This window comes from Malus domestica, chromosome 08 (assembly GCF_042453785.1).
Source record: "Malus domestica chromosome 08, GDT2T_hap1".
Lineage (NCBI taxonomy): Eukaryota > Viridiplantae > Streptophyta > Magnoliopsida > Rosales > Rosaceae > Malus > Malus domestica.
The window spans coordinates 12,233,573-12,260,569 of record NC_091668.1 but is presented as its reverse complement, the minus strand read 5'-3'; the positions used below and the strand labels follow the sequence as shown (position 1 = coordinate 12,260,569).

The 26,997-nt window shown below is 40.1% G+C and overlaps 5 protein-coding genes across 10 annotated transcripts; 3 read left to right on the top strand and 2 right to left on the bottom strand.

The window, feature by feature from the left end:
* The first annotated feature begins 779 nt into the window (after window positions 1-779).
* LOC103441387 (uncharacterized) lies at window positions 780-7,625 on the top strand. 2 transcript variants are annotated; one of them, XM_008380062.4, is made up of 5 exons: window positions 780-1,276; window positions 1,437-3,914; window positions 4,064-5,845; window positions 6,116-6,368; window positions 6,488-7,625. In XM_008380062.4, the coding sequence occupies exons 2-5, from the start codon at window positions 1,521-1,523 to the stop codon at window positions 7,057-7,059; spliced, it is 5,001 nt and encodes a 1,666-aa protein (XP_008378284.3). In that variant the 5' UTR covers window positions 780-1,276; window positions 1,437-1,520; the 3' UTR covers window positions 7,060-7,625. The 2 variants fall into 2 exon arrangements, with proteins under 2 accessions (XP_008378284.3, XP_070682982.1); XM_070826881.1 differs by having other exon boundaries at window positions 1,036-1,276; window positions 1,454-3,914.
* Window positions 7,626-8,372: 747 nt separating this feature from the next.
* Window positions 8,373-13,545, top strand: LOC103421250 (probable ADP-ribosylation factor GTPase-activating protein AGD14). 4 transcript variants are annotated; one of them, XM_029107039.2, is made up of 14 exons: window positions 8,389-8,590; window positions 9,312-9,430; window positions 9,709-9,770; window positions 9,870-9,957; window positions 10,039-10,100; window positions 10,179-10,317; window positions 10,534-10,962; window positions 11,259-11,783; window positions 11,910-12,071; window positions 12,185-12,292; window positions 12,389-12,472; window positions 12,674-12,830; window positions 12,906-12,951; window positions 13,198-13,545. In XM_029107039.2, exons 2-14 carry the CDS (start codon window positions 9,332-9,334, stop codon window positions 13,355-13,357), a joined length of 2,121 nt encoding a protein of 706 aa, XP_028962872.2. In that variant the 5' UTR covers window positions 8,389-8,590; window positions 9,312-9,331; the 3' UTR covers window positions 13,358-13,545. The 4 variants fall into 4 exon arrangements, with proteins under 4 accessions (XP_028962875.2, XP_028962871.2, XP_028962872.2 ...); XM_029107041.2 differs by lacking the exon at window positions 8,389-8,590 and adding an exon at window positions 8,651-8,710; XM_029107038.2 differs by lacking the exon at window positions 9,312-9,430 and having other exon boundaries at window positions 8,374-8,590.
* Window positions 13,546-14,132: 587 nt separating this feature from the next.
* Window positions 14,133-15,956, bottom strand: LOC103441389 (molybdate transporter 1). Its single transcript, XM_008380066.4, has one exon. It carries the CDS (start codon window positions 15,771-15,773, stop codon window positions 14,388-14,390), a length of 1,386 nt encoding a protein of 461 aa, XP_008378288.3. The 5' UTR covers window positions 15,774-15,956; the 3' UTR covers window positions 14,133-14,387.
* A 3,446-nt stretch (window positions 15,957-19,402) lies between these two features.
* Window positions 19,403-24,152, top strand: LOC103441391 (uncharacterized). 2 transcript variants are annotated; one of them, XM_029107037.2, is made up of 9 exons: window positions 19,403-19,514; window positions 19,713-19,778; window positions 20,067-20,338; window positions 20,681-21,341; window positions 21,487-21,686; window positions 21,792-22,036; window positions 22,436-23,196; window positions 23,417-23,481; window positions 23,823-24,152. In XM_029107037.2, the coding sequence occupies exons 2-7, from the start codon at window positions 19,758-19,760 to the stop codon at window positions 23,125-23,127; spliced, it is 2,091 nt and encodes a 696-aa protein (XP_028962870.2). In that variant the 5' UTR covers window positions 19,403-19,514; window positions 19,713-19,757; the 3' UTR covers window positions 23,128-23,196; window positions 23,417-23,481; window positions 23,823-24,152. The 2 variants fall into 2 exon arrangements, with proteins under 2 accessions (XP_028962870.2, XP_028962869.2); XM_029107036.2 differs by having other exon boundaries at window positions 23,412-23,481.
* On the bottom strand, window positions 23,500-26,846 carry LOC103421249 (leucine-rich repeat extensin-like protein 4). Its single transcript, XM_008359275.4, has one exon. It carries the CDS (start codon window positions 26,150-26,152, stop codon window positions 23,984-23,986), a length of 2,169 nt encoding a protein of 722 aa, XP_008357497.4. The 5' UTR covers window positions 26,153-26,846; the 3' UTR covers window positions 23,500-23,983.
* Between the last annotated feature and the right edge of the window lie 151 nt (window positions 26,847-26,997).

Sequence of the window (26,997 nt, the reverse complement as noted above, 5' to 3'; positions counted from 1 at the left end):
TTCGAAAATGTTTCGTAATTTGCTTATGTATTGTCATTTGAAGATCGGTTATTTTGTTGTGCGAGACACTCTTTTCCTTTCGACCAGATTAAAATCTTGAGCAAGATTGTATTGAGACTAATTGTGCACAGTTTGTATGTTTTCTACTTTGCTTAATGAACATCGTACATTCCTTAAAAAAAAAAAAATCGTTTGATCATAAGAAACAAAAAAAAAATTATAAGAGATACGACACGTGGCAAACTTTGAAATGAGTGGTTTGCATCCACCAATGTTAATGATGATGGCACATCACACGATGAGCGCATTTTTGCTCACCACCATTTAGTGTGGTGTATAATATTTATTATCGTTAGATGAGTTTGGATTTTTAGATTTGTTCATATCCACTACACGAATCTCGAAATTCAAACTCATCTAATGATAATAAATAAAATGATGAACATATATCATATTAAATGGTAGTGAACAAAAATTTTCCCATCACATGACATATTTCTATCTAATTACGTGGGGTCCGCAGGTGACAAGTTTCACCACCCAGCAGGTAGAAGCGATGCAGACAATAATCTCTTGCTGCTTTACCTGTAGCTACTTAATTTGTTTGTTTCCGTTGCCACGTCACTATGTACGGTTATTAACTTCCACTCGGTGCTGGCACCGCCTGCTAGTGCACTGTGATCACGCGCTCCTCTAACGCGCCACGTGTTACATGGGCACAGCTATTGTCAAATACTAGACACTGCGGCTACAAACGCAATGACATTTCCGATATTTCAGGGAAATTGAGGCCCACTTTTTAAATCCGCAAAAAACCATGAAATCTGAACGGTCCATGTTTTTGGTACGAAATCCGACCGTCCATTTTCAGCTTCTTTGTCACGAAATTGCAATGCTATAGCCGACGGTGATATAAATTGAACCACAGGAAGTGAATGCTCACCTCGGACGTGCCAATCGAACATCCCAGATTTCGCCACGTGTCGTTATCCAGAGGATCCGTATATTTTCCATTTTGTGTTCGAATTTTTGGTTATTTTTGGATCAAAATCCTCAGTCTCACGGTACCGAAGAAACCCTAGCTCTCTTTTCCGTCTCTTTACGGTTAAGAAAAAGGGGAAATTTTCAACCATTGTCGAAAATTAATTTCGAGAATTGGGGAATTACATTAGGGTTTCGAATCGGGAGCTGCGGATTCGAACCCTAATTCATGATTTGCGTTCGTGATCTTCGCGATTCATTCGAGGGACCGATGATTCATATTCTGGCGGTTAAGGTACGCGTGCAATTGAGTTGATTAATCTGAAATTTGATGTGCTTTTTGTTGTTTTTACTGGAAATTATCTGAATGCGTTGGGGCATAGGGGGTGATCGTTTGATTTTGGTTTCTTATAGGGATTTTTGTCATTTTTTTTGCGTTGTTTTTGGTGTTACAGATCTGAAAAATGTGTAGGGGCGTGTATGATGGAATGTGAAAATTTGGGTTCGTCGGTTTGGGTGGTTGGATTGAGGGGTTGTTGATGGAAAATAGAGTAGAGAACTCACATGGCACTGAAATTCCCGAAAAATCGAGATCTTTGGATCTGAAGAGTTTGTATAAATCGAGAAGTAGGAAAGATGTCGAAAACAAGAGCTTGAAGAGAAAAGTTAGTGCCGGGGATGGTGATGAGAACAGGGGCAAGACAAAGAAGAGTAAGAAAGAGGCTTCTCTTAGTAGTTTGAAGAATGTTAATACTAGTAGCAAAAAGAGTTTAGACAAAGTGTATCATAGCGGGTTGAATTCTGGTTCACATGATCCAGAGTCATGGAAATCTGGGTCGAGTGATAGATTGGATAGCAGTAGTGGGTTGAATGGTGTTTCGTCACTTAGTTTGAATAATAAGGTTATTCAAATCCCGAGGCGTAAACGGGGTTTTCTAGTGAGGAAGAAATTTGATGGTGGTCAGGCACCAAAGCTGCCAGATGAATCTGCTGGTAAAGCGGGTGTCATTGATCAGACTCATCAGATAGCTAAGTTAAATGGTGATGATTTAGGTACTCAATCTGAGTCCTTGAAAGTTAAACAAAAGAAGGGTCGGCATGATTTCAAAGAAAACATAAATAATGAGTTGAATTCAGCACCACATGCTAAGAAAGAAGACGTTCCTACAAGTCATTCGGCTGTAAGCAATGGTGATTCATCTTTGAAGAAGTCTCGGAGGAATCGTAGGAAGAGGAAGGAGTTGGCACCTGACAGTAAAAGCTCTGAAAAGGAAGCTGGGCCTTTGGTTGATAGTTCTATGAAAAAAGGCCATGATTTACAAGAAGATGATGAGGAGAATCTTGAACAGAATGCAGCAAGGATGCTTTCATCAAGGTTTGATCCCAGCTGCACTGGGTTTTCTTCAAACAACAAGGCTTCTGCAAATGGGTTGTCTTTTTTGTTGTCTTCTGGACAGGATTTTGATAGCCATAGGTCAAAGTCTATTTCTGGGTCAGAATCTCCTTCGGTTGACAATTCTGGTAGAGTATTGAGGCCGAGGAAACAACACAATGAAAAGGGACATTCGCGGAAAAGGCGCCATTTCTATGAAGTTTTCTTTGGGAACTTGGATGCTTACTGGGTTTTGAACCGGAGAATCAAAGTCTTCTGGCCTTTAGACCAAAGTTGGTACTATGGTCTTATTAATGACTATGACAAGGAAAAAAAACTTCATCATGTGAAATATGATGATCGTGACGAAGAATGGGTTGACCTTCAAAATGAGAGGTTCAAGCTCTTGTTACTCCCTAGTGAAGTTCCCGGTAGGACAGAGCGGAAAAAATCAAAGGTGCGGAATAGAAGTCCCGATGAGAGAAAAGGGGACAAAAAGTGCAGAAAAGAAAAGAAAAAGAGAGAATTGACTTCGGAGGATGATAGTGGCATAGGCAGCTATATAGACACTGAACCCATTATTTCATGGTTGGCACGATCTACGGGTCGGGTCAAGTCTCCTTCCTGTGCTGTGAAGAAGCAAAAAACATCTGGTCTATCTTTAAAGCCTGTGCCACCATTGTCTGATGAAGATGCCACTTTACATGAATCTTTGGGTGACAGCTCCTTTAAAAGGGATAAAAAAAATTCTCGCCATCCTGGCAGATCATCTGATGATGTGATGCAAGAAAAGCCTACCTCACAAGGCAGCACTGGCTCCAAAGATAGCAAAATGCCTATTGTTTATGTTCGAAGGCGGCTTCGGAAGAATGAGTCTGAATTGTCTCATACATCCAAGGATGACCATGACTCTGCGAGTAAACTTGGGTCACTATATGATTTCTTGGGAAGCTTGGATGCCAATGGACCATTGTGGTCTATTGATGATGCAGGACTGCTGAAATTAACTCCTCCACGGATAGAACCAGGAAGAGTTACTTTTGAGTTAGGCCTTCCAGTGCATTCAATTATTAATGATTCCTTTAGAGTAGAGTTTTGGTTATTTCGTGCCACAATGCTGCGTCAGTATGGTGCAGTGGTGATTTCATGGCCAAAGGTTTATTTGGAGATGCTTTTTGTTGACAATGTAGTTGGACTGAGATTTCTCTTGTTTGAAGGTTGCTTGAAGCAGGCTGTGGCCTTTGTTTTTCTTGTCCTGTCATTGTTTCATCAACCTAATGAGCAGGGGAAGTTTATTGATTTCCAGTTACCAGCAACTTCAATCAGGTTTAAATTCTCCAGTGTTCAGCATCTTGGGAAGCAACTTGTGTTTGCATTCTACAACTTTTCTGAAGTAAAGAATTCAAAGTGGAAGTACCTAGACTCTAAACTTACGAGCCATTGTTTGCTTACCAAGAAACTGCCCCCGTCTGAATGCACCTATGATAGTATTAAAGCACTTCAAAATGGAAGAAATCAGTCACCTTTTATGTCTCTTTGCGGGAATTCCTCCTTTGTCAAGGTATTTGTCTTGTGTTCTCTACATTTCTGAATATAATTTTTGGTTCTAACTGAATTTTTTTCCGTCTTCTGTTTTGTGTAGAATTATATTATTCTTCAATGTCTTTGTATTATGAAGGTATTCACTTCCATAATTTTTTCATCAACCAGGGTACACGGATTAGGCCCAGGCAGGGTATTAACTTCAAGGGGAGTTTCAGGGAATCTATATCTGTAAATAGTAGTGATTCTACTTCTCGTGATGATGAGCTCTGCAGAAAACTTCCTCCACTTGCCCTCTCTTTTGCTGCTGCACCTACTTTCTTCATTAGTTTGCATCTTAAGCTGCTTATGGAAAATTGTGTTGCTAATATCTGTTTTCGGGACCGTGATTCAGTGGAGCATGTCGAAAACTGTGACAATATGTTGGCAGTTGACTGGTCTGTTGTCGAGGACTTTATTAACGGAGGTTCGAAGATTACTCCTGAGAAAAATTTGAAGGCTCCACCAAGTAATGCTACTTCTGATGGATCCTGTGCCAAGCTAGATGCAGACAATGCTATTTCTCTATGCCATGGAGCTCGGACAAAGTCATCTCAGCATTTCCAAAATGGCAGTCTTGATGTTTCTGTATCCTCTGATGGTACTGGTGTCCTTGAAAAGACTGGAACAGATAAAGTTGTACAGTTGAAAGCGTTGCAAAGCCATCATCCAGAGTCAGATCAATGTTCTTTATCCCCAAGGCCTTTGGTTGGTAGAGACAAGTCCGACACTGATTCCCAATCTTTTCCGAATGGTCTCACTGTCGAAATTCCATCATTTGACCGGTATGAGAAGCCTGTGGATAGGGAGGTGCAAAGTGCTCAACAGCCTACAGAATTTTCTTGGAACATGAGTGGTAGCATTATTCCCAGCCCTAACCCCACTGCTCCCAGAAGTACAGGGCACCGAAATAGAAATAGTTCATCACTTGGACACCTCTCAAATAGTTGGACGGATGGAAAAGCTGACCTTTTCCATAATGGTTTTGGCAGTGGACCAAAGAAGCCCCGAACTCAGGTGTCCTATACATCGCCTTATGGAGGTTTTGACTTTAGTTCGAAGCAAAGAAACCTCCAGAAGGGGCTTTCTCATAAACGAATCAGGAGGGCTAATAATGAGAAGAGGTCATCAGATGCTTCCAGAGGTTCCCAAAGAAATTTGGAACTCTTATCATGTGAAACAAATGTGTTAGTCAATGGCAGTGACAGAGGGTGGAGGGAATGTGGGGCCCATGTTGTATTAGAGCTTTTTGATCATAATGAGTGGAAGCTTGCTGTAAAAATTTCAGGGACTACAAAGTACTCATACAAAGCACATCAATTTTTGCAGCCTGGGACAACAAACCGCTACACTCATGCTATGATGTGGAAAGGAGGAAAGGACTGGAATTGGGGTTTAGAGTTTCCAGATAGGAGTCAGTGGGCACTATTTAGGGAGATGCATGAAGAGTGTTACAATCGGAATATCCGCTCTGCTTCAGTAAAAAACATTCCTATTCCTGGTGTCCGCTTAATTGAAGAAAGTGATGATAATTCAATTGAAATATCATTTCTTCGCAGTTCTGCAAAGTATTTCCGGCAAATAGAAACAGATGTTGAAATGGCTTTGGACCCATCTCGGGTATTGTATGATATGGATAGTGATGATGAGCAGTGGATTTTGAAGTTTCAAAATTCTTCTGAAGTTCACAACAGTAGCTCAACAGAGATTGACGAGGAGATGTTTGAGAAAACAATGGACATGTTTGAAAAGGCTGCATATGATCAACAGTGTGATGAGTTCACATCTGAAGAAATAGAAGAGCTCATGGCTGGTGCTGGAGTTGGGCCCATGGATGTGATTTTATCCATTTATGAGCATTGGCTACAGAAAAGGCAGAGGAAGGGAATGCCTTTAATCCGACATCTTCAGGTACATATTCTTTCTTAATGGGTCTTTTTTGTTTTTACTGAAAATATACATCCCCCTCCCCCACCCCCCACCCCCCCTCCTTCCCTTTCTCCTTTTTACCGTAACTCTTGTGTAATTTGAAACCCAAATTATGGATCTTTTGGGGGGTTGGATGCTTATGTCTATTACTTCTTGGCCGTGTTTGAATGTTTGTTTCTTTTCCTCGTGGAAAGGTCATCTGTCTTTTCGTTCATCTGATGCATTACATAAAATTTATTTTTCCCTTTGCAGCCACCATCATGGGAAAGGTATCAACAAGAAGTAAAAGAGTGGGAGCAAGCTATGATCAAAACCAATACCACCCTCCCCAATGGATGCTACGGGAAACCTGCATCAGTTGAGAAGCCACCAATGTTTGCTTTTTGTCTGAAACCACGGGGACTAGAAGTTCCCAACAAGGGATCAACACGGTCACAGAAGAAATTTTCGCTTTCTGGACATAATGGTGGCATGTTAGGAGATCACGATGGTTTCCATGCTATTGGTAATTTTCTTTAGCCTTATTTAGTATGTTTAATTGAAATCTTTACGCTACATTTATTTTGTTTAACTAATTTCTTCTGGAAGCATTTTTTCTTAATTAGGTTTTATTTCTTCTCTCAGGAAGAAGATCAAATGGGTTTGCTTTCGGTGATGAAAGGCTGGCATATCCAGGCCATAACTATGACTCTTTAGACGACTCCCCCTTGTCTCAGACATCACCTGGGGTATTTTCACCAAGGGATGCAGCGAACATCTTGGTGAGCAATGATGGGTTTGAGAGAAATCATCTCCGCAGAATTCATAGAAGCAAGTCGAAGAAATTTGCGAGGACAGTATCTTATGTTGCCCCCCAGATGATGTCTTCATACAGTCCTAGAGTCGTAGGAAACAGAAATGAATTTCATCGATGGAATGCGGATATCCCTGATTGGTCAAGCCAGCGTTATTATCAACCAGAAGTGTCTCCGAGGCATGGCATGGGACTGTTGGATGATTCTGATCTCGATGAGTTCAGACTGCGTGATGCATCTGGTGCCGCCCAACATGCACATAAAATGGCAAGGCTCAAGAGAGAGAGAGCTCGGAGATTGTTTTACAGAGCAGATCTAGCAATACACAGGGCCGTGGTTTCTCTCATGACCGCGGAAGCGATCAAAACTTCTTCTGAGGACTCCAGTGACGATGAAGAGTAGAACACCACAATTTAGAGTGAGATGATACAATGAAAATGCCAAATCCCTTTCAGCTTGCGATTCTGCAGCCCATAGAGACTACTACATAAGACTCCGACGGTGTTTTTGGTGGAATCGGTCTTGGTTCTGGTTCTACTTTGTCATTAGTGGTGGCTACTTTTTATTCGGTATTTTTTACGCAGATACCATAGAGAAATTCTAACATGAGAGCCGTGAACAGCAAGAATGGGTTAGAACTCATTGCTTCGATGCTCGGATGCTTCAACTTCCTCTGATTCTTCGACGGGCGAGATTCTTTTACCAGCTTGAAGTCCGTTTGTCTGTCTGCTCACTTCAGCCATTGTTGTATCACCGATCATCATCGGCATCCTGCAGGTTAGGGAAGAAAAGGGTATATGAAATTTTGGCTGCCAATCACATTGTACAGATCTTTTTTTCCTTTTCCTCTGTTCTTTTCCCCCTTAACCTCCAGTTTTTTTAAGTGTTCGGTATTAAAGGAGCAGTTTGCCCACATAATACAACTACTGAAAAAAGAAAGGAATATATGGCCTTTTGCTGTCAAACAATCTAGTTTTTTACTCGAGATACTACGCCTTGATGCAAACTAACGGCTAGTGGGGGTGATAAATCCCTTAATATTTACCTGCGCGGTTGCAGTAAAAGCTATAAAAGCCATAATTTCAACCGCACGGGTAGTAAAAAGAGTTTATTCCCTCACCGGAACAATAACAGTTATTGTTATATAACTCGAATGAAATGGATAATTTGTGTGATTTGGCCTTGATTTAATTTGCTAGAGTGTCATGTTTCATTGCATGATCAAGCCAAGGTAATTGAGTAGTGAGTGACAATTCAAACGGCCAGTCGCTTCTACCGCAAGTCATTAAGAGCATTTCTTCTTGCACCGAGCTCTTGTTAATGATTTACCATCGTTAACGATAATGGAATTGGTGATTATCCCCAAAATTTCTTCCAATAACGCAAAATGACCTGTCTAACGGTATATAATAATGGTCCACACATTTTTTTTTTTTTTTTGGCTCAAGATTTGCGACCAATGGAATGTTAATGGTTCCGACTTTGGTTTTTCTAAGTCTGCTAGAGCACTGTTTTCTCTTTATGCACTCAAGTTTAAATCTCAGTTTTCGTAATTTAAATAAATTAGCCTAGAATTATCCTATAGTTTATTAAAGATAAGAAAAAGATTAATGGTTTAATTTGGGAGACTTGGAGGGCGTTTTTGGTAATAAAAAGAAATTTGAAACACCGTTGAAAAATCAGCAATGATTCAACGGCTATAATCGTTAAGCTGTAAGATCGGCAAATTTCACTCTTCCTTTGACCTCTTTCCTCCGCTGTCTCTCTAACCGACTTCCCACCAAAAATGTCCGACTCTCAGCCTCTTCCGATCATCTTCCGCAACGCTTACTATCTTCAATTTCTCTCTCGGTTCCCAATTTCTAGGGTTTCTTCTCTGCCCGCTTGTGGATGCAGACATAGATTCGAGTTGCTACGGTGGTTATATAATCAGGTTGGTTTTGAATTTCTGCATTTTTTTGCTTCAATTCATCGGATTTTGATAACAATTGGAGGGAAAAACTGCTTTTTCATCTGTTTGGTTACTGAGAAAATGTAGGAGAATTAAAGGAAGGTAATTGATGTTCGTGTAATAACATTTGCATTTGTTAAATTATTTTACTTCACTCTATTGGGTTTTGATAACAATTGGAAGAAAACTTGCTTTTCCATCTGTTTGGTTGCTGAGAAAATGTGGTAAAAGAAAGGGAAGGCAATTGATGTTCAGGTAATAACATTTGCATTTGTTAAACACTTTTGCTTCATTTGATCGGATTTTGATAACAATTGGAAGGATAAATTGCTTTTTCATCTATTTGGTTGCTGAGAAAATGTAGGAGAAGTAAAGGAAGCAAATTGATGTTGATGTAATATATTGCATTGGTATGATAGGTTAGTTGAAAAAGGAATCCCTTTTCTTTAAGAAAGTATGCGTGTGTGAGAGAGAGAGGACATGGTATTTCAATTTATTTGCATCAACGATATTTTAGGAAGATGACAATGTACTTTCTTCATGCTGAAATCGATATAATCTACACTGATTAAATAATCAGGTTGGTTTTTCTCCCTGTGAGTTTCCATCAGCTTGGTGAAAATTTTGAGGAAGAGAAAATTAAGCTCAGTGGTTGTCTTGGTTCTTGCAATAATTACTTCTCCATTCTCTTCCTTCTGTTTAGGTTTCATAATTTTCTGAAAAATGAGAAAAGGGTTGAAGGAAGATGAGAAAAGCGAAAGAACAATTCGCAGTCTTTTAAAACTTCCCGAGAATAAAAGATGCATCAACTGCAATAGCTTGGTATGACATCTTCTTGTTATATTTTTCCCAAATAAGTAAAAATACTGGCATCATTAATGGTTCTTCATCTGCAGCATTAAATCAGTAAAAGTAGAAAACACTGTATTTATTAAGTTCTGAAAATTAATATTTGAAATCCGCAAATGCATGCTCATGCGCTTAGAAAGATAAATAAGAATTTTCTTGCGGAAGTAAATATGAGTTTTTCCTTCAAACCTACTCCTACAAACAAATGATACTGGTTCAACGATTGTTTTAAAAATGTATTCTTTGTGCAGGGACCGCAATATGTTTGCACGACCTTCTTGACATTTGTCTGTACAAAGTGTAGTGGAGTACAGTAAGTAGTCATATCTAGTTTTGAACACAAGTTTTGCATGGCATCGTTTTGATTTTACATCTTCTCAGTGCTGACCAGTTAAGATTTCAAATTGTCCAGTCGGGAGTTCACTCACCGAGTAAAATCAGTGTCAATGGCTAAATTTAATGCAGAAGAAGTTAGTGCACTTCAAGCAGGGGGAAATGAGGTGAGCAGGTACACTCATTCGTCTCACTATTATTCTTTCTCATCCACTATCTAACGTTCACACTGAAACGTTCATTTACAGCGAGCAAGACAAATTTATTTTAAAGAATGGGATCCTCAGTACCATTCTTACCCTGATGCCGGGTATTTAAGCATGTAACTCTTTGATTAGTATGGAATACTTCATATCGGATGTTCTCTAATTCACATACTACTTTGCAGTAATCTTCATGGACTCAGGAGTTTTATAAAGCATGTATATGTTGATAGAAAATACACTGGCGAGAGGAGTGTCTACACTGGTGAGAGGAGTATCTACACTAGTGAGAGGAGTGGCAACAAGCTCCCAATGCTGCGATTGGTGAGCCTTTTTTTTTATTTTTTTTATAAGATTTGCCCATTCAATACATTTCTATTTCATATAGTTCTAATTTTTCCTTGTGGAAAGCTTGGTCATTCCTTATTTGCATACAATATCAACAGCAGCAAGCACTACAAGTACAGACCTTATTTTAATTTTTATGCGAAGGCTCTTATTGGTTGCCTCTAGTTAAAAAATCTTATTTATTTAATACAGAGCACTGAGGAGTCTGATGAAAACCAGAAGGTTGGTGGACATCGTAGTGGATCCAGGAGCTTCCATGATGATGACGGGTTGGAACGGAGTAATAGTAATAGTCCAGGAGGAAGAAGTTTAAGATATTACTATAATGAGAGAAGAAGTCCTCGATATTCTCCAGAAAACTCAAGAAGTGGTGGTTTTATAAGACCTCCTCTACGTTTTGAGATTGTTGATAACAGGATTCGGGGGGAAAAACGTGGATCCTCAAGTGGAGAATCCAAGGTCCAAAGCAGGACACCAGACAATAAGAAGACCGCAGAAAGGTCCCATTCTCCTGTTGTGCCCCCAGTTAAAGATAAATTACGAGAAAACGTGCCTCCTCCACAGGTTGGTGAAAGTTCCACAGCAAATCAGAATGATACTGATGGTTCTGCTCATAATCAGGTGTGTTCCTGCTTACATTATGATGGTTAGTTGTTTGAACTACAGGTTTTTTTTTATGTAGTTCTAAACCAGAGGTTCTGTGTAAGTGATGTTCCAACAGTATCAAATCAGGAGATCCTGAGTCCAAATTCTTGAAATGCTGTCTTTCAATTTATTTTTGTGAGATCCATGCACCTGGGCACTTTAATAGCATATAATGGCCCAACATTACCAAAAAGTTTATTGAGCTTCATACTACTCTTTCGAACAGTTTTCAAGAAAAATATGCACTTATATTTTTTTGGTTTTCTTTGTAGAAAACCAAATCTACTGGTGGTCAGGATGGGAATGCGACCGAACAAAATATAGTAAGCTTGATTGATTTCAATACTGATTCCGAGCCCCCACATGCTACAGAATCACAATTGCAGCAAACACCTCCACCCAATGAGGATAACAACTGGGCCTCATTTGGATCATCTACAACGGAGAAGGCACCTCAAGTTCCAACTGCAGTTCCAAATGCAGACCCTCTGGAGTCTTTGCTGTTTGAATTGTCAACTCCCTCATGTGTTCCTGTGAGTAATGCATCTGAGACACCACATAATGATGGTGCTCCATCAACTGCATCTATAAACACCATGCCTGCAGGTGGTCATTCCCCAGCTGATGCAGGTCCTGTGCAAGATCTTGCTATTTTTGGTGGTGACACCACTGTAAAAGGTACTGATGAGAAGCAGTTAGTACTAAGTACACAGCAAGATCAGTCGTCTATATCCTTCACCGCAGATAGCGGTTCTACTTCACATGTCAATTTTGTAGTTGGAGCTTCAAACGGCGAGGTAAGATGAGAATAGCTTTCTCCTTAATTAATTACTCTCAAAATTCATGAATGCGAATAATAATTTTTAAATGTCTTATCTAGTTCGTGGCTTTATTACCTTGTTGCTTAATGTACACATCTGCAGTTGAGGAACATATCACTGGCACCAAGCATACAAAGATCTTTCAGTATTCCTGCTGAAAAATCATCTCAATCTATTTTGAATCCAGCTGAACAAACAGACAGTGGCAGTGGAGCTGGATCCCAAGTGGAAATGAATTCTAGCATACGAAAGGAACTCCCGGCAGTATGAAATTGTCTTATTTTCTTCATATTGATTGAAGATTCTAGTGAACTTGGACATTATGTTAAATTCTAGCTAAAATGTTTCTTGATCGTCTTATGTTAAATTTTCTGCAGGACCTTTTTACTGCAAGTTACTCATCAGCCCCTGGACAAGCTTCAGGCTGGCATATTGCTCCAGCTCAGGGAATGGGGTACAACATGCAGTATTACCCTACCGCGACGGTATATAATGCGTAAAGATTTATAAAAGCTGAATATGTTGTGTATTAATTTCTGCTTAAAATATGGAGGCTATTGACATGTTATTTTCATTTACAGCCGGCTCTAGCAATTCCGGGTCCAGCAAAACCAAAAAACCCGTTTGATCTTAATGAAGAAAAAAGCCTAGTAACTTCCACACATGTATGCACAACATTCAATTTGATACCTCTTGTATCTTGTTCCATCTCTTTTTTGCAAATTTGCTGTAGTTTATGCTCTTAGTTTTCTGTTTTTACTTGATTTTTATCAGCATTTTTTGTTTCTTAACGAGAAATTGATAACTTAGAGTTCAGATCCTTGATAATATATTCATTTTAACCTTCGAGTATTATATTTGTGTAGTTTCCTTCCATGTCTTCATTGCAAGGAGCTCTGACTAATGCTCCAGTACCAGGCTTGATGCATGCTTCGAGCCTTCCTACTATGTCGCAATTTGAGTCTAATGAATCCATGACGATGCCTTCGCACTCGCCTTCGTTCGCAAATGCTTTCTCTCCGAGTAAATTCACTTTGTTACCTTATGTTTTCTTTCTTGGCTTCTTTTCTTGTTTTATGTCTAATATTATCATCTCAGGGGCATACATGGGGCATCAATTACCTGATAATGTGCAATTTTTAAGGTAATTTATCGTTCTTAGCTATCTTTTTTCTGTAACATATTATCTGGACGTAAGTTTGCTCGACATTTAGCAGCCCTTGATAGCTCCACCGGTGTCGTCTTTCCCATATTTTGCAGAGCATGTGCTACTAGAACACCGTGTCTCTGCTTCCTTCTCTTCTCCCTCTCTTATGTGTTTGTTATTCTCCATTTCGTCTGTAATTATGCGCTCAGTTTCTCTACTTTTCGGTCATTGTCATCATTGCAGACCGCCGGGAGTTGGCGGCTTTGGCAGGGACGAAGCTGCTTTTGGATCCCTAACCACAACTCAGCAATCATTTCAGCAACCAAGCGTCAGATACCCAGCACCCAGCAGCAGCAGCACCTTAGACACTTTTTCTCCGATGAGAGGAAACCCATTTGGATGATCGAAAGTTATTTCGGCCTCCAAGCATCTTCAGGAGGAAGTCTGCATCCATATGGAGGGAAGTCTTCAGGAGAGAGCACCTCCAAGCATCTTGTTAAAAATCAGTTAATACGTTCTCACATCACAGTAATATTTTGTATATTATTAAAACAATAGTATATTGGAAGTAAGAGGGATGCTTCTGTTGAATTAACTGACCATTGATGCGTTAAAGGCTCTGCAGTTATTAACGCCAACGGTTTAATTCACTCACACACGTAGGTACCTGACCGTAATCAAATACTTGAAAATCAGAAATCATATCAATTAAGGGGAGGGGAGAGCTAGTTGATCCGATTTCCATTTTTTGCTTTTCCTATTTCTAAGTTCTCCTATTCCTTCGTTTTTCTATTTGTTGCTTTTTTTCATTGGTTTCTAAGCTCTCTGCCTGAACTAAACAAAGACAAAACCCTATGAGCAGTAGTGAATATATTCAAAGCCTTGTGCATACAAGCAGGGCATCTTCCTTACCAGAAAAAGGAGGGATATATGCCCATGGCAGCTGGAAACCATGATCATAATCTTTGAATACAATCAAGGGAATAAAATCAATTAAGAATATTTACAGCATGGTGGAGGCTCAATTGGTGGAACAAACAAGACTAGCTCTAGCTACATACTTCATTCATTTTTTTCTTCCAGTTAAAATAAATCATAAATTTTAAAACATATATATACTTACCAATCTTAAACCATCAGAAGAAGGCAAAGTTATATGAAAAGAAAATATTACAAAAAGCAAAAAAAACACATTTTCCTGCAATATAGTGACATATGAAATGAAGCTTACATATGACATTATATTATTAATACGAGAAGTCACTCTTACTATTTCCCGCAGTATGAAAGTTGCTCTCGTCATGCAGAATCTGCCTCACTCACTACAAATGCAATTTCTAAACCCTGCACCATCTTTCCAACCATGCAACTTGAAAAACATATGCTACACCAAATAAATACAAGTCTAAAGTCCCTAAACAGTTTGCTATGGATCATGCATCCATACACATCACAGAATCAGGTTTGTCGGTGCCCAATTTTCTCAGCCAAAGAAGCAAATACACAACCATCCCAACCGCAAACCCTAGTGCTGCACTGGAACCCACCAGTGAAACTGCAGTGCAAATAAGCATCACAAAACTCTCCTCCTTTGTGTTCATATCCCTAGCACACATGGCTAGTTCAATCCCAGCAAACAAAAGCAGCACCCCCAAAACCCCAACAGGAAACTGGTTCAGAATCGTCACTAAAGAGGTCCCCAAGACCAAACCCAGCACCAATTTAGCTGCACCCAGCAGAGCCACACACGCACCACTTCTCCCCCCAAACTTGTACTGCCCAGCCAACCCACCGGCTCCATGGCAGCTTGGCATGGCGCCAAACCAAGGACCCACCACGTTCATCAACCCTACCGTCACTGAAACTGAAGTGGCTGAAAAGTCCCTCTCTGGGAAAAGATCAGATGATAATTTGCACACAGCAATCACTGAGTTCAGTATTGACAAGGGCAGTTGTGGTATTGCACCTTTTACAAACCCTTCTTTCCATGCATGCCTAGAAATCCTCACCACCTCCATGGAAGAGGGTCCAAACGTAATTTCATGCACAATCTTTGGCTTCCTAACAAAAGCCAGAATCACACCCAGCAAAAAAATCAGAAAAGCTGAAGGTAGTGAAGTTATTTTTTTCCTCCACCTTGCCTTTCTGCTGGGTCTCTCTTCCTCATCCCCACGGGGATCCACATGAACGGTATGACCGCCCTGCCCTTCCTCACCTGCACCATTACCAAGCACTATAAACCCTAGACAAACAATAGCCAAAACCAACCCATCTAACCCTAACCAGTGCCTCTCTCCCAGAGCCTTAGATTTGGGGAGATTTTGGACTTTTTTGATGTATTTGACTGCGGTTAACGCAAATGACAAGCCCTGTGCCAATTGAATCCCCCTCACAACGCACAGAGGGATCAGCTTGTACACCAACTGCATCAAACCTGTGACACCCAAAACAACCATGATTCCACCTGTCAAAATCCCAGAAGCCATGATTTCCGGCACGCCGAAATCCGGGTTGGCTAGAGCGGTGGCGGCAATGGCCTTCATGGGCTGGACTGGCATCGGGACACCGTAAATTGCACCGGTGATAATGTTGTAGACGCCGGTGAAGATCAAGGTTGTGCCTAAGTTCAAGTCCCTTGAGAGAGTCAAGGCCACAACAATTGGAATGTATGTGCCCAAGTCACCCATTGCGCCATTTAGCTCTGCCCATTTGGACTTGAAAACCAGGTTCGATTTTACTTGTTCTGCAACTTTGGCTGAGAAACTGGGCGGAGGAGGAGGGTTTTGGGTTGGAGGGATTTGGTGGTTTTGGGGCTCCATGGAATGTGGTTTTGGTTTAATGCGAATAGTTTAGGGTAGTGTGATGTATTTATATAGTATAGTTTTACACGGAGAAAAGTGATCTGTTGGCATATTGATTGTACTGTATGTCTAGGAAATCCCTATTTCTCACTCTTCTTGAAGTGTGTGGAATGTGGATCCTGTAAATGATGAAGGATTCTCTCCTCTCTTTTTTTTCTTTACCCTTCTCTTTCTATTTAAACGGTCACGGTTAAGTCATGTTAACATCTTATATTAATTTTTTATAGAAAGAGAAAGACAAAATAGAGAATCTGAGAGGAGGGGATGAAAATGGATGGAAAGAGGAGATGAGAGAATCCTAGTTCCCTATAAATAAGCATTTTTACCCCTTGCTTAAAGTGGTGGTAATGTGGCCCTTTACCATAATTGTGGACAGAAGTGTTGTCATTGCACGATGACATGAGTTCAAACCTCGTCGGTTTTTTTAATCTAACATTTAATTTAACAAATTTTTCATTTGACAAAAAAAAATAGTAGTAATGCTCATTACCTTATTTGTGCCTGTGATTTCAATCTCTATCAATTTATCTTCTCCTAACAACTAACTATTTGATCCCTTAACGCTATCGCTCTACTCAAAAATAGTACAAAGCAACTCCAAAGTTAGCAAAAGTCAAAGTGTATTAATTAGGGAATGGAGATGTGGTACACGAAACTGGAAATCAATGAAGCATCAAATTGGTTAGACTTTAGTAGTTGACTGGATTCTTTATCTGGGGAAGAGATCATTTGTGGTGGATTGTATAATGTATATATATTCCTTTTCTCTCCCTTTCTTAACATCATGCGAATATATTAGCCAAAAGGGTCACTATACTGCCCACGAAGGGTCACTGACTCTGCGCAAGGGCCAAACGATTCAGAACTCAAATGGGGTCGTTTTGAAAGCTGATATGACCTTTCAACATCCTAGATGCCGACGTTAACGTAAACGTCCGATTATAATTATTTTCAATAAAGTTTGTCTAAATAGTGCATCACCAAAATTAATAAAATCAGTTCTTCCTCTCGCCTAGATGCCGATGTTAATGTAAACGTTCGATTATGAGTTATTTCCTGTTAAATTTTGGAGCTGAACGGACCAACTTACGAATGGGATATTCTTAGATCTGCACAAGCAGAAAGAAGGGAATCTTATAGGTGTACATTAAGAGATCAAACACATCTGCCCGCAAAAAAGGCACATCATTAAGAAAATAAATCCTCCCTCTCGCTATAAAGGGAGTCATGACTCATGAAGGACCAATATATATGAGCAAGTAAAGAGTTTTCTGTTATAAATAGACAAAAGTTAGAGAAATAACCTTTGTTAGGGACATGAACTAAGTGGATGCAAAATATCACACTATAACTTTAGTAGCTATAACACAAAAAGGATGACAGATAAAGAGAGGGATTGAGAGATACTGATATTATTTTTTTAGTTCTTTCTTTCGCAGTGTGTATTTTGATAACACACGGAGTGCTCTATTTATAGCACCACATCCATGATATACAAATAAGGGAAATCATTGCTCCTTTTGACAATATCACACCTCCACTATTAATTCACTATTCTAAGGTCTTCTCATCTTTTGCCAAATGCATGTGGGCATTCATCCCACTAATTTTACAACATTTGCATGTTTTACTTTGTTTTTGTTGATGAATGATGATGCCTTATTTTAGGGAAACTATTAAAAATGATTTCAAAACTTTAAATTTTAATAAAAAAAAACATTCAAATAATTTTAATTAATGGTTAGGACAAAAAAAATAAACAAAGTTCTGACAAGATATATACCTTGCGCGAATCCCATGAACCAAGCCCATGTACATGCGCTGGTCATCCATGCACTAGTCATCTTACTCTCACTTGAGGTAAGATGAGAGGAAATCCATATAGGAGTCGTCGCAATTGAAGATAAGATGAGAGAAAATCGGTTAAAGTGGTTTGGACATGATAAACGAAGATCTATCGATTCTCCGGTTAGAAAATGTGTTTATGAGACAGAGACTCATGTAAAAAGAGGTAGAGAAAGACATAGGAAGATTTGGAAAGAGACTATAAGGAAAGACAGTACTCGGAGCTTATGGAAGACTTTGCTCAAAACTCAGCAGAGTGACGTTCTAGGATTCATATAGCCGACCCCACTTAGTAAGATAAAACTTTGTTGTTATTGTTGTAATAAAACTAAATATGATTATGGTATATAAGTTTTCTTTCAAAATTTAGTCACTTTGGGAAATGATAGTACTAACCCAACTGTTTATCTCTACCTGGCATTTTCCAATATGCAATAAAGTCTATCTATTGACAAAAAAAAGAGTACATCACCAACATTAATAAAAGGAGCAAGCAACCCTCTACCACAAGAATGGAGATGAGTGTTGCCCTTATACCATGACTAGATGGGCAAAATACTTGCGGTTATGGGTAACCACGATTACCCGCCCATTTAAACTTTACAGTTACGGTTATGGGTAACCGTTTAGATAAATAAACGGTTATGGGTATAACCGTTTACCCGTGAAATTTAAATTGGTGGTTATGGGTATTAACCGCGATTATAAACAGATAACCGTTTACCCATTTATTTTATATATGTAATGTTGAATATTTTAAATATATATATATATATATATATATGTGTGTGTGGTTGTTTGACCAGGGATGAGAAGTTGTGTTCTTAACCCAACAATCACATCTCTTAAATTTGAATGCTGCATCTTTTGATTGTTGCCGAAAAGACATGATTCATGGTCAACAAGTGTAATCCTTCTCCTAACCATGTTCTCTATCGAACAAAACTTAGATCAATGCTATTGACTATAGTGCATGGTTTATATAGCTAATTATAATATAATGTAGCTCATTATATATATTATGTTAATACTTTACATTATGGGTTAAATAACCCAAGAATACTATCTTCTAAACAGTTTTCGTAACCGAAGAATACTTAACAAATATTATATTACATTCATTTCGTAACAGTTAAAAATATCGTCTGTAAACTATTATTTCAATTATTGGAATGATATAAGGACTTAAAAAATTAAAATATGGAAATGTATGATGAATCTATAATGGTGTTTAATTGTCAAAAAAAAAGAAAACTATGACAATTTTTTTTTAGTTTTCAAGTTGTTAAAAAACATGTAGACGGGTGAAAAATGAGTAAATGGTAAAAAAGAAAAGAAAAAGATAAACGGGTTAAAAAGGGTAAATGGGTAAACGGGTATTAAACGGTTACGGTTAAATAGGTATGCGGTTATGGGTATGGTTAACCGTTTATAAACGGTTATGGGTACGGTATAACCGTTTAGGCAATTACCCAACGGATAAACGGTTATGCGGGTATGAACATAAACAGTTATAGGTAAATAACTACGGCTACCCGTCCGCCATAACCGTTGCCCATCCCTAACCATGACGTGAGCTTCCCCGGCATTTTCCAAAATGGCACTAACATTTCGGACTTGGATAGTCTACGAATCTTATGGGCCAACGTGTTTCCTTGGGCTGGACCCAAATTGCTAGCCCAACAAGCTAAGGAAATAGAGGTGGGAAAACCGAGGTCATTCTGGTAAATTAACAGCTTTGCCTGATCTCTGATAATTGATCCCAGAAAGCAAAAGCTCCACTCCGCTGAAAAACATGGAAGACCTTGAATCACTCTCCTCCCATGGCTTCCCATTCGAATGCAGACCCTAGAGGTAAATTACCCTCTTCATATTTACTACTTTTAATTTAGATTCAATTGCTTTTATTCCCCTCCCGGATTTTTCACTTCTGTAAGCTGTAACTTTTTTGCATTTTACCTGCTGCTCTCTGGTCTTCCTCTTTCTAAAGCTGCCCAATTTTCTTCTTTTCGTTTTGAGTAAAGTTTAAACTTTGAAAATTATTACTTGCAGAGTAAAAGTTTCAGAATTTACATTTTTTGAGCTAGTTGGAGAAGCATGAAGGGCCATGAACACAAGGTAAATTTTTGTTGAACAGCTTTTACTTTTTCAGTCTTTGAAGTTCTTTTGTGCTTTTGGCTTCAATTAGAAGCACTTTTAGATGGTAATCTCAAGTAGCTTTTAAATTTCTTAGCTTTGCTGTTTTGCATGTTTAGATTGAGTAAAGAGGCAGCATATGAGATTGGGAATATTGGAATTTGGAAACCAACACAGACCAGTTATTTAAAACTCTTAGGTTGAATTTTGTGCTGCATAAGATATTAAAATTAGAAGAATTATGACTTGGGTTTTCATTTTATTACACAGATGGCAAGAATGGAGGACATTCTAAACCTTCCGGTACAAGATCCTCCGTGTGCCGAGTTTTCTGCTACTCATATTAAGTGGGTGAAAGTGGAAGGCGGTCGCCAAGGCGGCGATGATATTGCCCTAATCCCATTTGCTAGGGTGGGTGATTTTGTAAAAGGAGAATCTTCAAATGCTGAATGCCCTGCCAGCTTCCGCGTCGAGTCAAGAAGGAAGAGACCTGAGGGGAGCATCAGCAAGCCAAGGGTTGACGGTTATCTTGAATATACACTGTATGTTGTTTCTGTTGTCTTGTGTGTTGGAGTTCACTATTCCTTTAACCGTGTTGAAAATGGCCGCTTGATTTGCTGCACTAATATCTGCCTAGTTGCGAACAGCTTGTACAACACTTGCAAAATTAGGAATTCATTTCAAATTTAAAATCATTAGTTATAACTTTCAGAAAATTTATATTCAGGAACTTTTTTTTTTTTTGAGTGCAATAATCTGGAATGTTAACTATTGAATCCACTGCAAACATAGGTAGCTGCAACCGTATACCATTAAATTAAAAGCATTAAGTGATCATCAACATAAACCTAAGACACGTAATTTTGTATATGGTGATTCATCAGATACTGGTGTTCATATGGTCCTGAAGACTACCGAGAGAATGAATCTGGTCTGATGGATGGTTCTAGTACAAAGCCCGCATCCGGAAAGGGAAGCAGGCCTGGAAGGCGTCACATGATGAGAGGCTGCCTATGCCATTTCACTGTAAAGCGGTTATATACCCGGCCACTCCTTGCTCTCATCATCTATAACCAGAGAAATCATGTAGATAAGTCAGGATCTCCATGCCATGGTATACTTGATCAGGATGCTATGGGAACGAGAGCCATGTATGCTCCACGAATATCAGAGGAGCAACGCCAGAAAGTGATGTCTATGCTTTATGTTGGAATTCCTTTGGACAATATAATTCAGCATCACATGGAGCTGGTCGAGGGGCATGGTGGACCTCATAACCGTGATGATTTTCTAAGTCGCAACGATGTTCGAAACATGGAAAGGGGGATTCGTAATTCTTCTCCTCAGTTACATCCAAATGATGGATGCAGTATAAAGATGTGGGTTCAACGCCATCGCAAGCATGTTTTCTACTTTCAAGATAACTCTGTTTCAGAGCCATTTGTTTTAGGGATACAGACAGATTGGCAGCTGCAACAGATGCTCCAGTATGGACATAATAATTACATAGCTGTCCATTCAACATTTGGTTTAAAAAAACTTAAGGTATCTTGATTTATAGTTACTTGCTGTGATCCTTTTCTTTCATGTTGTTAGCTGTCATGCATATAATTGATGACATAATACCTGATTTTTTACCCCTGCTATTAGATGTCATATCCTTATTGTGATTTTTGGCCCCTCTTAACAGTATCCGTTGTGTACATTACTTGTTTTCAACCCATCTCGGAATGCCATACCAGTTGCTTGGATCATTACCTCCTCTTTCATCAGTCAAGATATCCACAAGTGGATTGGGCCACTGGCTGAAAGAGTCCGAACGAAGGACCCAGGATGGAGACCCGATTCCTTTTTAGTGGATGATCCTTCCTTTGAGATTTCTATATTAAGGTAATATCATTAGTTTTGGGAGGGGGGAGTTGCTTTGCAGGTTTCTCATAGAGTTTGTTTTTACACTGAACTGAATTTACACTGGGATTATTTTCTTTATTCCAGGGAGGCTTTCCAATGCCGGGTCTTATTATGTATCTGGCATGCTCGGCATTCTTGGATAAGACGGATTTTAAAGACATGCTGCAACTTTGATGTGCAGCGAGAGGTATTTAAGCAGTTAGGCTGGCTTTTGTATAGCACAAGGAGTGGGTCGAATGCTATGGATGCAGTTGAGGAGTTTATGCAAGTATTTGTTGATCAATGTGCCTTTATGGATTATTTTAAGAGGCGATGGTTACCAAATTTAGGTATTTTCCTTTCTGTGCCTGATCTTTATGCATAAAAGAAAACATCTTTGCTCTTACTCAGGAGTGAGGCCCAAGTACGTGTTTTCTGTCAAACGGCCAATGCTGCCTGAGACTGCTGGTTTTTGTGTTTCAACTCTGTTTGATATAATTTTTTATGCTTTGCATTTTACACGGCTGGTTTCAAACCCAGTGAGAGGATGGTATTGTGGCCTGTTAGGTAGTTGACACGCGAAGTATAAACTGTGTGGTCACATGAATACTGAAATGTGATAAGGTCACAAAATGAAATTGATGTGATAGATATTGTGACCAATAACCATTACAATGGCCCTTTCGAATATTTTAAGCTATCATGTTGTTATCCCAAACATTGAATTTGTATATGCCCTTGCTGTCCAGAGTTGTGGGTGAATTGCATAAGGTCTCTTCCTGTGGCCAGTCCAGAGCCAAATGCTGCAATTGAGTCCTATCATGCGAGGTTGAAATCCAAGCTTTTCAATGAACAATATGCGAATTCCTGGTTGAGAGTCGACTGGTTGATACACACACTCACAACTGAATTTCACTCTTCGTATTGGTTAGACCAATATAGCATGGAGACTGGGTATTTTGAAAATTTGAGGGACAAGTCTTTTTCAACGAATGCTTGGTATCAGGCATTGCAGATCCTAGATGTTGATGTCATACTAGATGAGCAAAATCTTCAGTATGCAAAGGTCATCTCACAAACGGACAGAAGCCTGGCATACACTATCTGGAACCCTGGTTCGGAATTCTCATTCTGTGATTGCCCTTCGTCAAGGCTGGGAAATCTCTGTAAGCATGTCATCAAGGTAGCGATCTCATGTAAAGATCGGCAGGTTGCAAGACCATTATTGGCTGCTCAAGTTTATCGGCAGACCTTGCTTACTCTTCTTCAAAATATCCCAGATGATCCTCTAGTTCTTGATCATGCCATTTTACATGCGACCCGTTTGCAACAGGACATTAAAGCCTTGGAAGTATTGTCTAATAGTGGTTTGCTCCAGCCTTTAACTTCAGAGATTAATTCACATGTAACAGACAATGTACTTTTTCCTCATCTTGATTGATTAGGCCATCAAAATGGAGATGCTCACATACATGATGCTTTGAAGTAATGGTCTTCGATACGGCTCATGGTAAGACTCAAAGTACAATTCACGCTTTTTGCCTCAGTGAGCTTTGAAATTCTTTGGCATTCGTGCTTCTCATTTCTGCTATCAGTTTTAAATTTAGCTTTCAAGTATTGAGCCTTTCTCACTAGAGTTTGATTTTTCAATTGTTATTTAGATTATCCGTTCTATTTTTCCTTTCTTAAATGAAATGAAGATTGGTGACTTTCTTCTGCCTGCAGCGAAGATGGAACAAAGATTCTATGGTTGCTTGTTCTGATTCATGGATATTGAAGCAGATCAATGGAGAAGGTAATATTGAGACCTAACTTTTCCTAAAGATTTGTAAGCATTTTCAATCCAATATCCATCATTGCATAATACATTTAGATCGAAATATAAGTAAAAGAAAGCTCTTAATATAACAGAATTATGAATCTAGAGATCTTTGTAATTACATTCCAAGTAGCCTAGTACTACATCTTCCAACTTATTATCTACTTAAAAAAAAACAATCCATAACAACTTGAAAAGATAAAATAAGAAGAAAAAAGAATAACCCTCCGTGTGCATTGTCTCCTTGTTCTTCTTGTGTTCACCTTCACCATGTAACTTGATAGTTGATGGCATTCTTTTGTGTTCTTTGGTTGCAGTGGTAGAGATAAAGACTTGGCAATTATTTCAAAAGTTGAAATGCTTTTCAGAGTTGTGGGAGTTTAGTGTATTGGTCTCAAAGCTGTCTGGAAGGTAGAGAAGAAACGGAAGGAATCACTAATAATATGGTGGTGGTGGAGGTGAAGGGTAGGAGGGTTCTTCAATTTAACAGGCTATCATTTACTGGAGTTGGTGGTGAAGGTGAAGGTGAAGGCGAAGGCAGAGAAGATGACACACATGGTGGTGGGGATGGAGGCGGCGGAGAAGTTAGCACACATGGTGGTGGCGATGGAGGTGAAGGAAGTGGTGAAGGCGGCGAAGGATGAGAATGTGGTGTTGGTGGGGGAGAATGTAGAGGTGGTGGGGGAGAAGGTAGTGGAGGTGGTGGTGAATTCTGATGAGGGCATGGTGGAGGGGGTGGTGGTGAGGGAAGGCAAGGAGGTGAGGATGGTGGAGGTGGAGGAAGAGGAGGATGAGGCTGTGGTGGTGATGGTGGCTGAAGTGATGGAGATGGCGGAGGCAGTGGTGGTGATGGTGGATGCAGTGGTGGTGATGGTGATGGAGGCGGAGGTGATATTAATGGTGGTGAAAGTGGTGGAGATGGTGGGGGAGGCAATGGAGATGGTGGAGGAAGCGATGGAGATGGCGGAGGATGCGGTGGTGGTGATGGTGGAGGCGGTGATGGTGATCGTGGAGGCGGTGATGGTGATGGAGGTAGAGGTGATGGCAAAGGTGGTGGCGGTGATGGTGGATGTGGTGGTGGTGATGGTGGAGGCGGTGATGGTGATGGAGGCAGAGGTGATGGCAGAGGTGGTGGCGGTGATGGTGGATGTGGTGGTGGTGATGGTGAAGGCGGTGGTGGTGGTGGTGGAGGCGGTGATGGTGATGGAGGTGGAGGTGATGGCGAAGGCGGTGGTGGAGATGGTGGAGGCGGTGGTGGATGCAATGGTGGTGATGGTCGAGGCAAAGGTGATGGTGGAGGTGGAGGCGATGGAGATGGTGGAGGCGATGATGGAAATGGTCGAGGCAGTGGTGGTGATGGAGGATGCGGTGGTGGTGATGGTGTAGGCGGTGATGGTGATGGTGGAGGCAGTGGTGGTGATGGTGGTGAAGGAGGAACAAAAGGATAGCATCCAAAAGAACTACAATCAACTTTCTTAGACAAAGCCAATTTGCATTGCAACAAGGTTCTCTGCTTTGGCCTTTTCCGCAAGCAATTCTTGCTGTCGTCAAACTCCTTCAACTTCAAACACATTGGTGGCTCGACAGTGAAAAAGTTGTGCTCAATGCTAAATTTTGCCAGATTCTGAAGTTCACAAACACCTTCTGGTATAGTCCCTCTGAGCATGTTATGAGCCACATTCAGCTGCTCCAAGCTTTCCATTTCAACTATTTCCTTCGGCAACTCTCCCACAAACCGATTATGGCTCACATCAAACACTGTCACTTTCTTTAGCATCCCTATCTCCCTTGGCAAACACGAGTGGAACCCATTGTTAGTGAGCACCAATTCATTTAAATTCTTGGACATGTTGCCAAGGCTGGCCGGTACACATCCATGGAAGTTATTGTTAGCAAGAACAATGACTGAGACCGGCGAGTTCCCAAAATTATTTGGCAATTCGAAGGAAAATCTGTTGTGGTTGATGAAGATTGCATCAAGGTCCTTATCAAACAGTTCCTTGGGGACTTCACCTTCAAACTCATTGAATCGCAGGTCCAGAAATTTTAGTGCTGGCAGCTGAAGAACAACATCAGGAAATTCCCCAGCAAAGCGGTTGTTGCTTAGATCAAGCTCGAAAAGCAGCTGCAACTTGTTGAAACTCTTTGGGACTTTGCCACAGAAACGATTTGAGTTGATGTGAAACAATGCAATATCCGAGAGAAGACCAAGCTCTTCCGGGAGAAACCCTGCAATGTCAGCATGGTTTAGATCAATGCCGGCAACCGTTTGGACCGACGGGTCGTCTGGGGCTTGGGCGCAGAAGACTCCAGTGTATTTGCACACATCGGATCCAACCCAGTTGGATATTTGATCCCGAGGATCCGAGACCATGGCTTGCTTCCATGCTTGGAGGGCAATGTAGGCACTTCTGAGTCTTGAGTTTTCAAAAACAAGGGCGTCTGGGACTGTCACAGTCTCACCTCGTGACCCATCTTGGTCAATGTAATACAAGAGCTGCCTTTGCTTGTAATGTGACGTCCGCAACGAGTCTCTCAGGCCGGCATTGTGCGAAATCTGAAGCTCTTCGCCAGCAGCAGCACCGAGGAATAAGATCGGTATGAGGAAAATGGAGAGTACAAAAATGTGAATGTTTCTTCTCTTCATCACATGCAAAGAGATCACATCTAATGGGTTCAATTTCTCCGGGCTAGCTTTCTCAGCAGGTATCAGAGAAGAAGAGAGGGGTTTGGAGGTGGAAAACTGATCAAATTCTCCAGGGTGAAAGTAAAAAAAGCTCAGTGCCACTGATTAGGTAAATCTTCGGTTTTCACTGTACTCCAAGTGTACGAGGAGCGGCAGTTAGGGGTAAAAAAACTAGATTTACTGGAAGTGATGAGCGCATGTGTTTATTACATCTGTGTGAAACTGGATCAGTCCAAACATAGACACCGTTAATTTGGGGTGGTTTCCCATTTTAACGCTCATCTTGGACTTGATCAAGTTTTTGACACCACTTTAGGGGGGGCTAAGCTGGGTGTGTGTTGTAAAGATACGATAATTTTGGGAGGATTTATAGTGAGGAAACATAATTAAGAGTTTGAGCTCAGCTAATGACGGTTGTTTATGATCGTAGATAACTTTTAACCGTTGATGCGTACGAGTCTCATGATGAACCTATTAAAAGTCGATAATGCGTGTTTCGACCTAGATAACGCGTGTTTCAACCTAGATAATTAGACCTAGATACTTAACAGTTGACACTTGCATCACATTCAGACGCAACTTTCAACCGTACGTGCAAATGAGTCTTGAAGATACTCGATTACGTCGGTAAGATTTTATATATACATTAATGGTTGACAATCTACATGCCATTGTAGTTGCATGAGTGTAACAACATTAATAGTTTGATTATGCATGTCAAACTTATGTACATTTGGCTAACAATCATCCACGCGCACATATATAAGTTTTAGCGTTACAAAAGTGAAAAGTGGGAATTGAAGGAT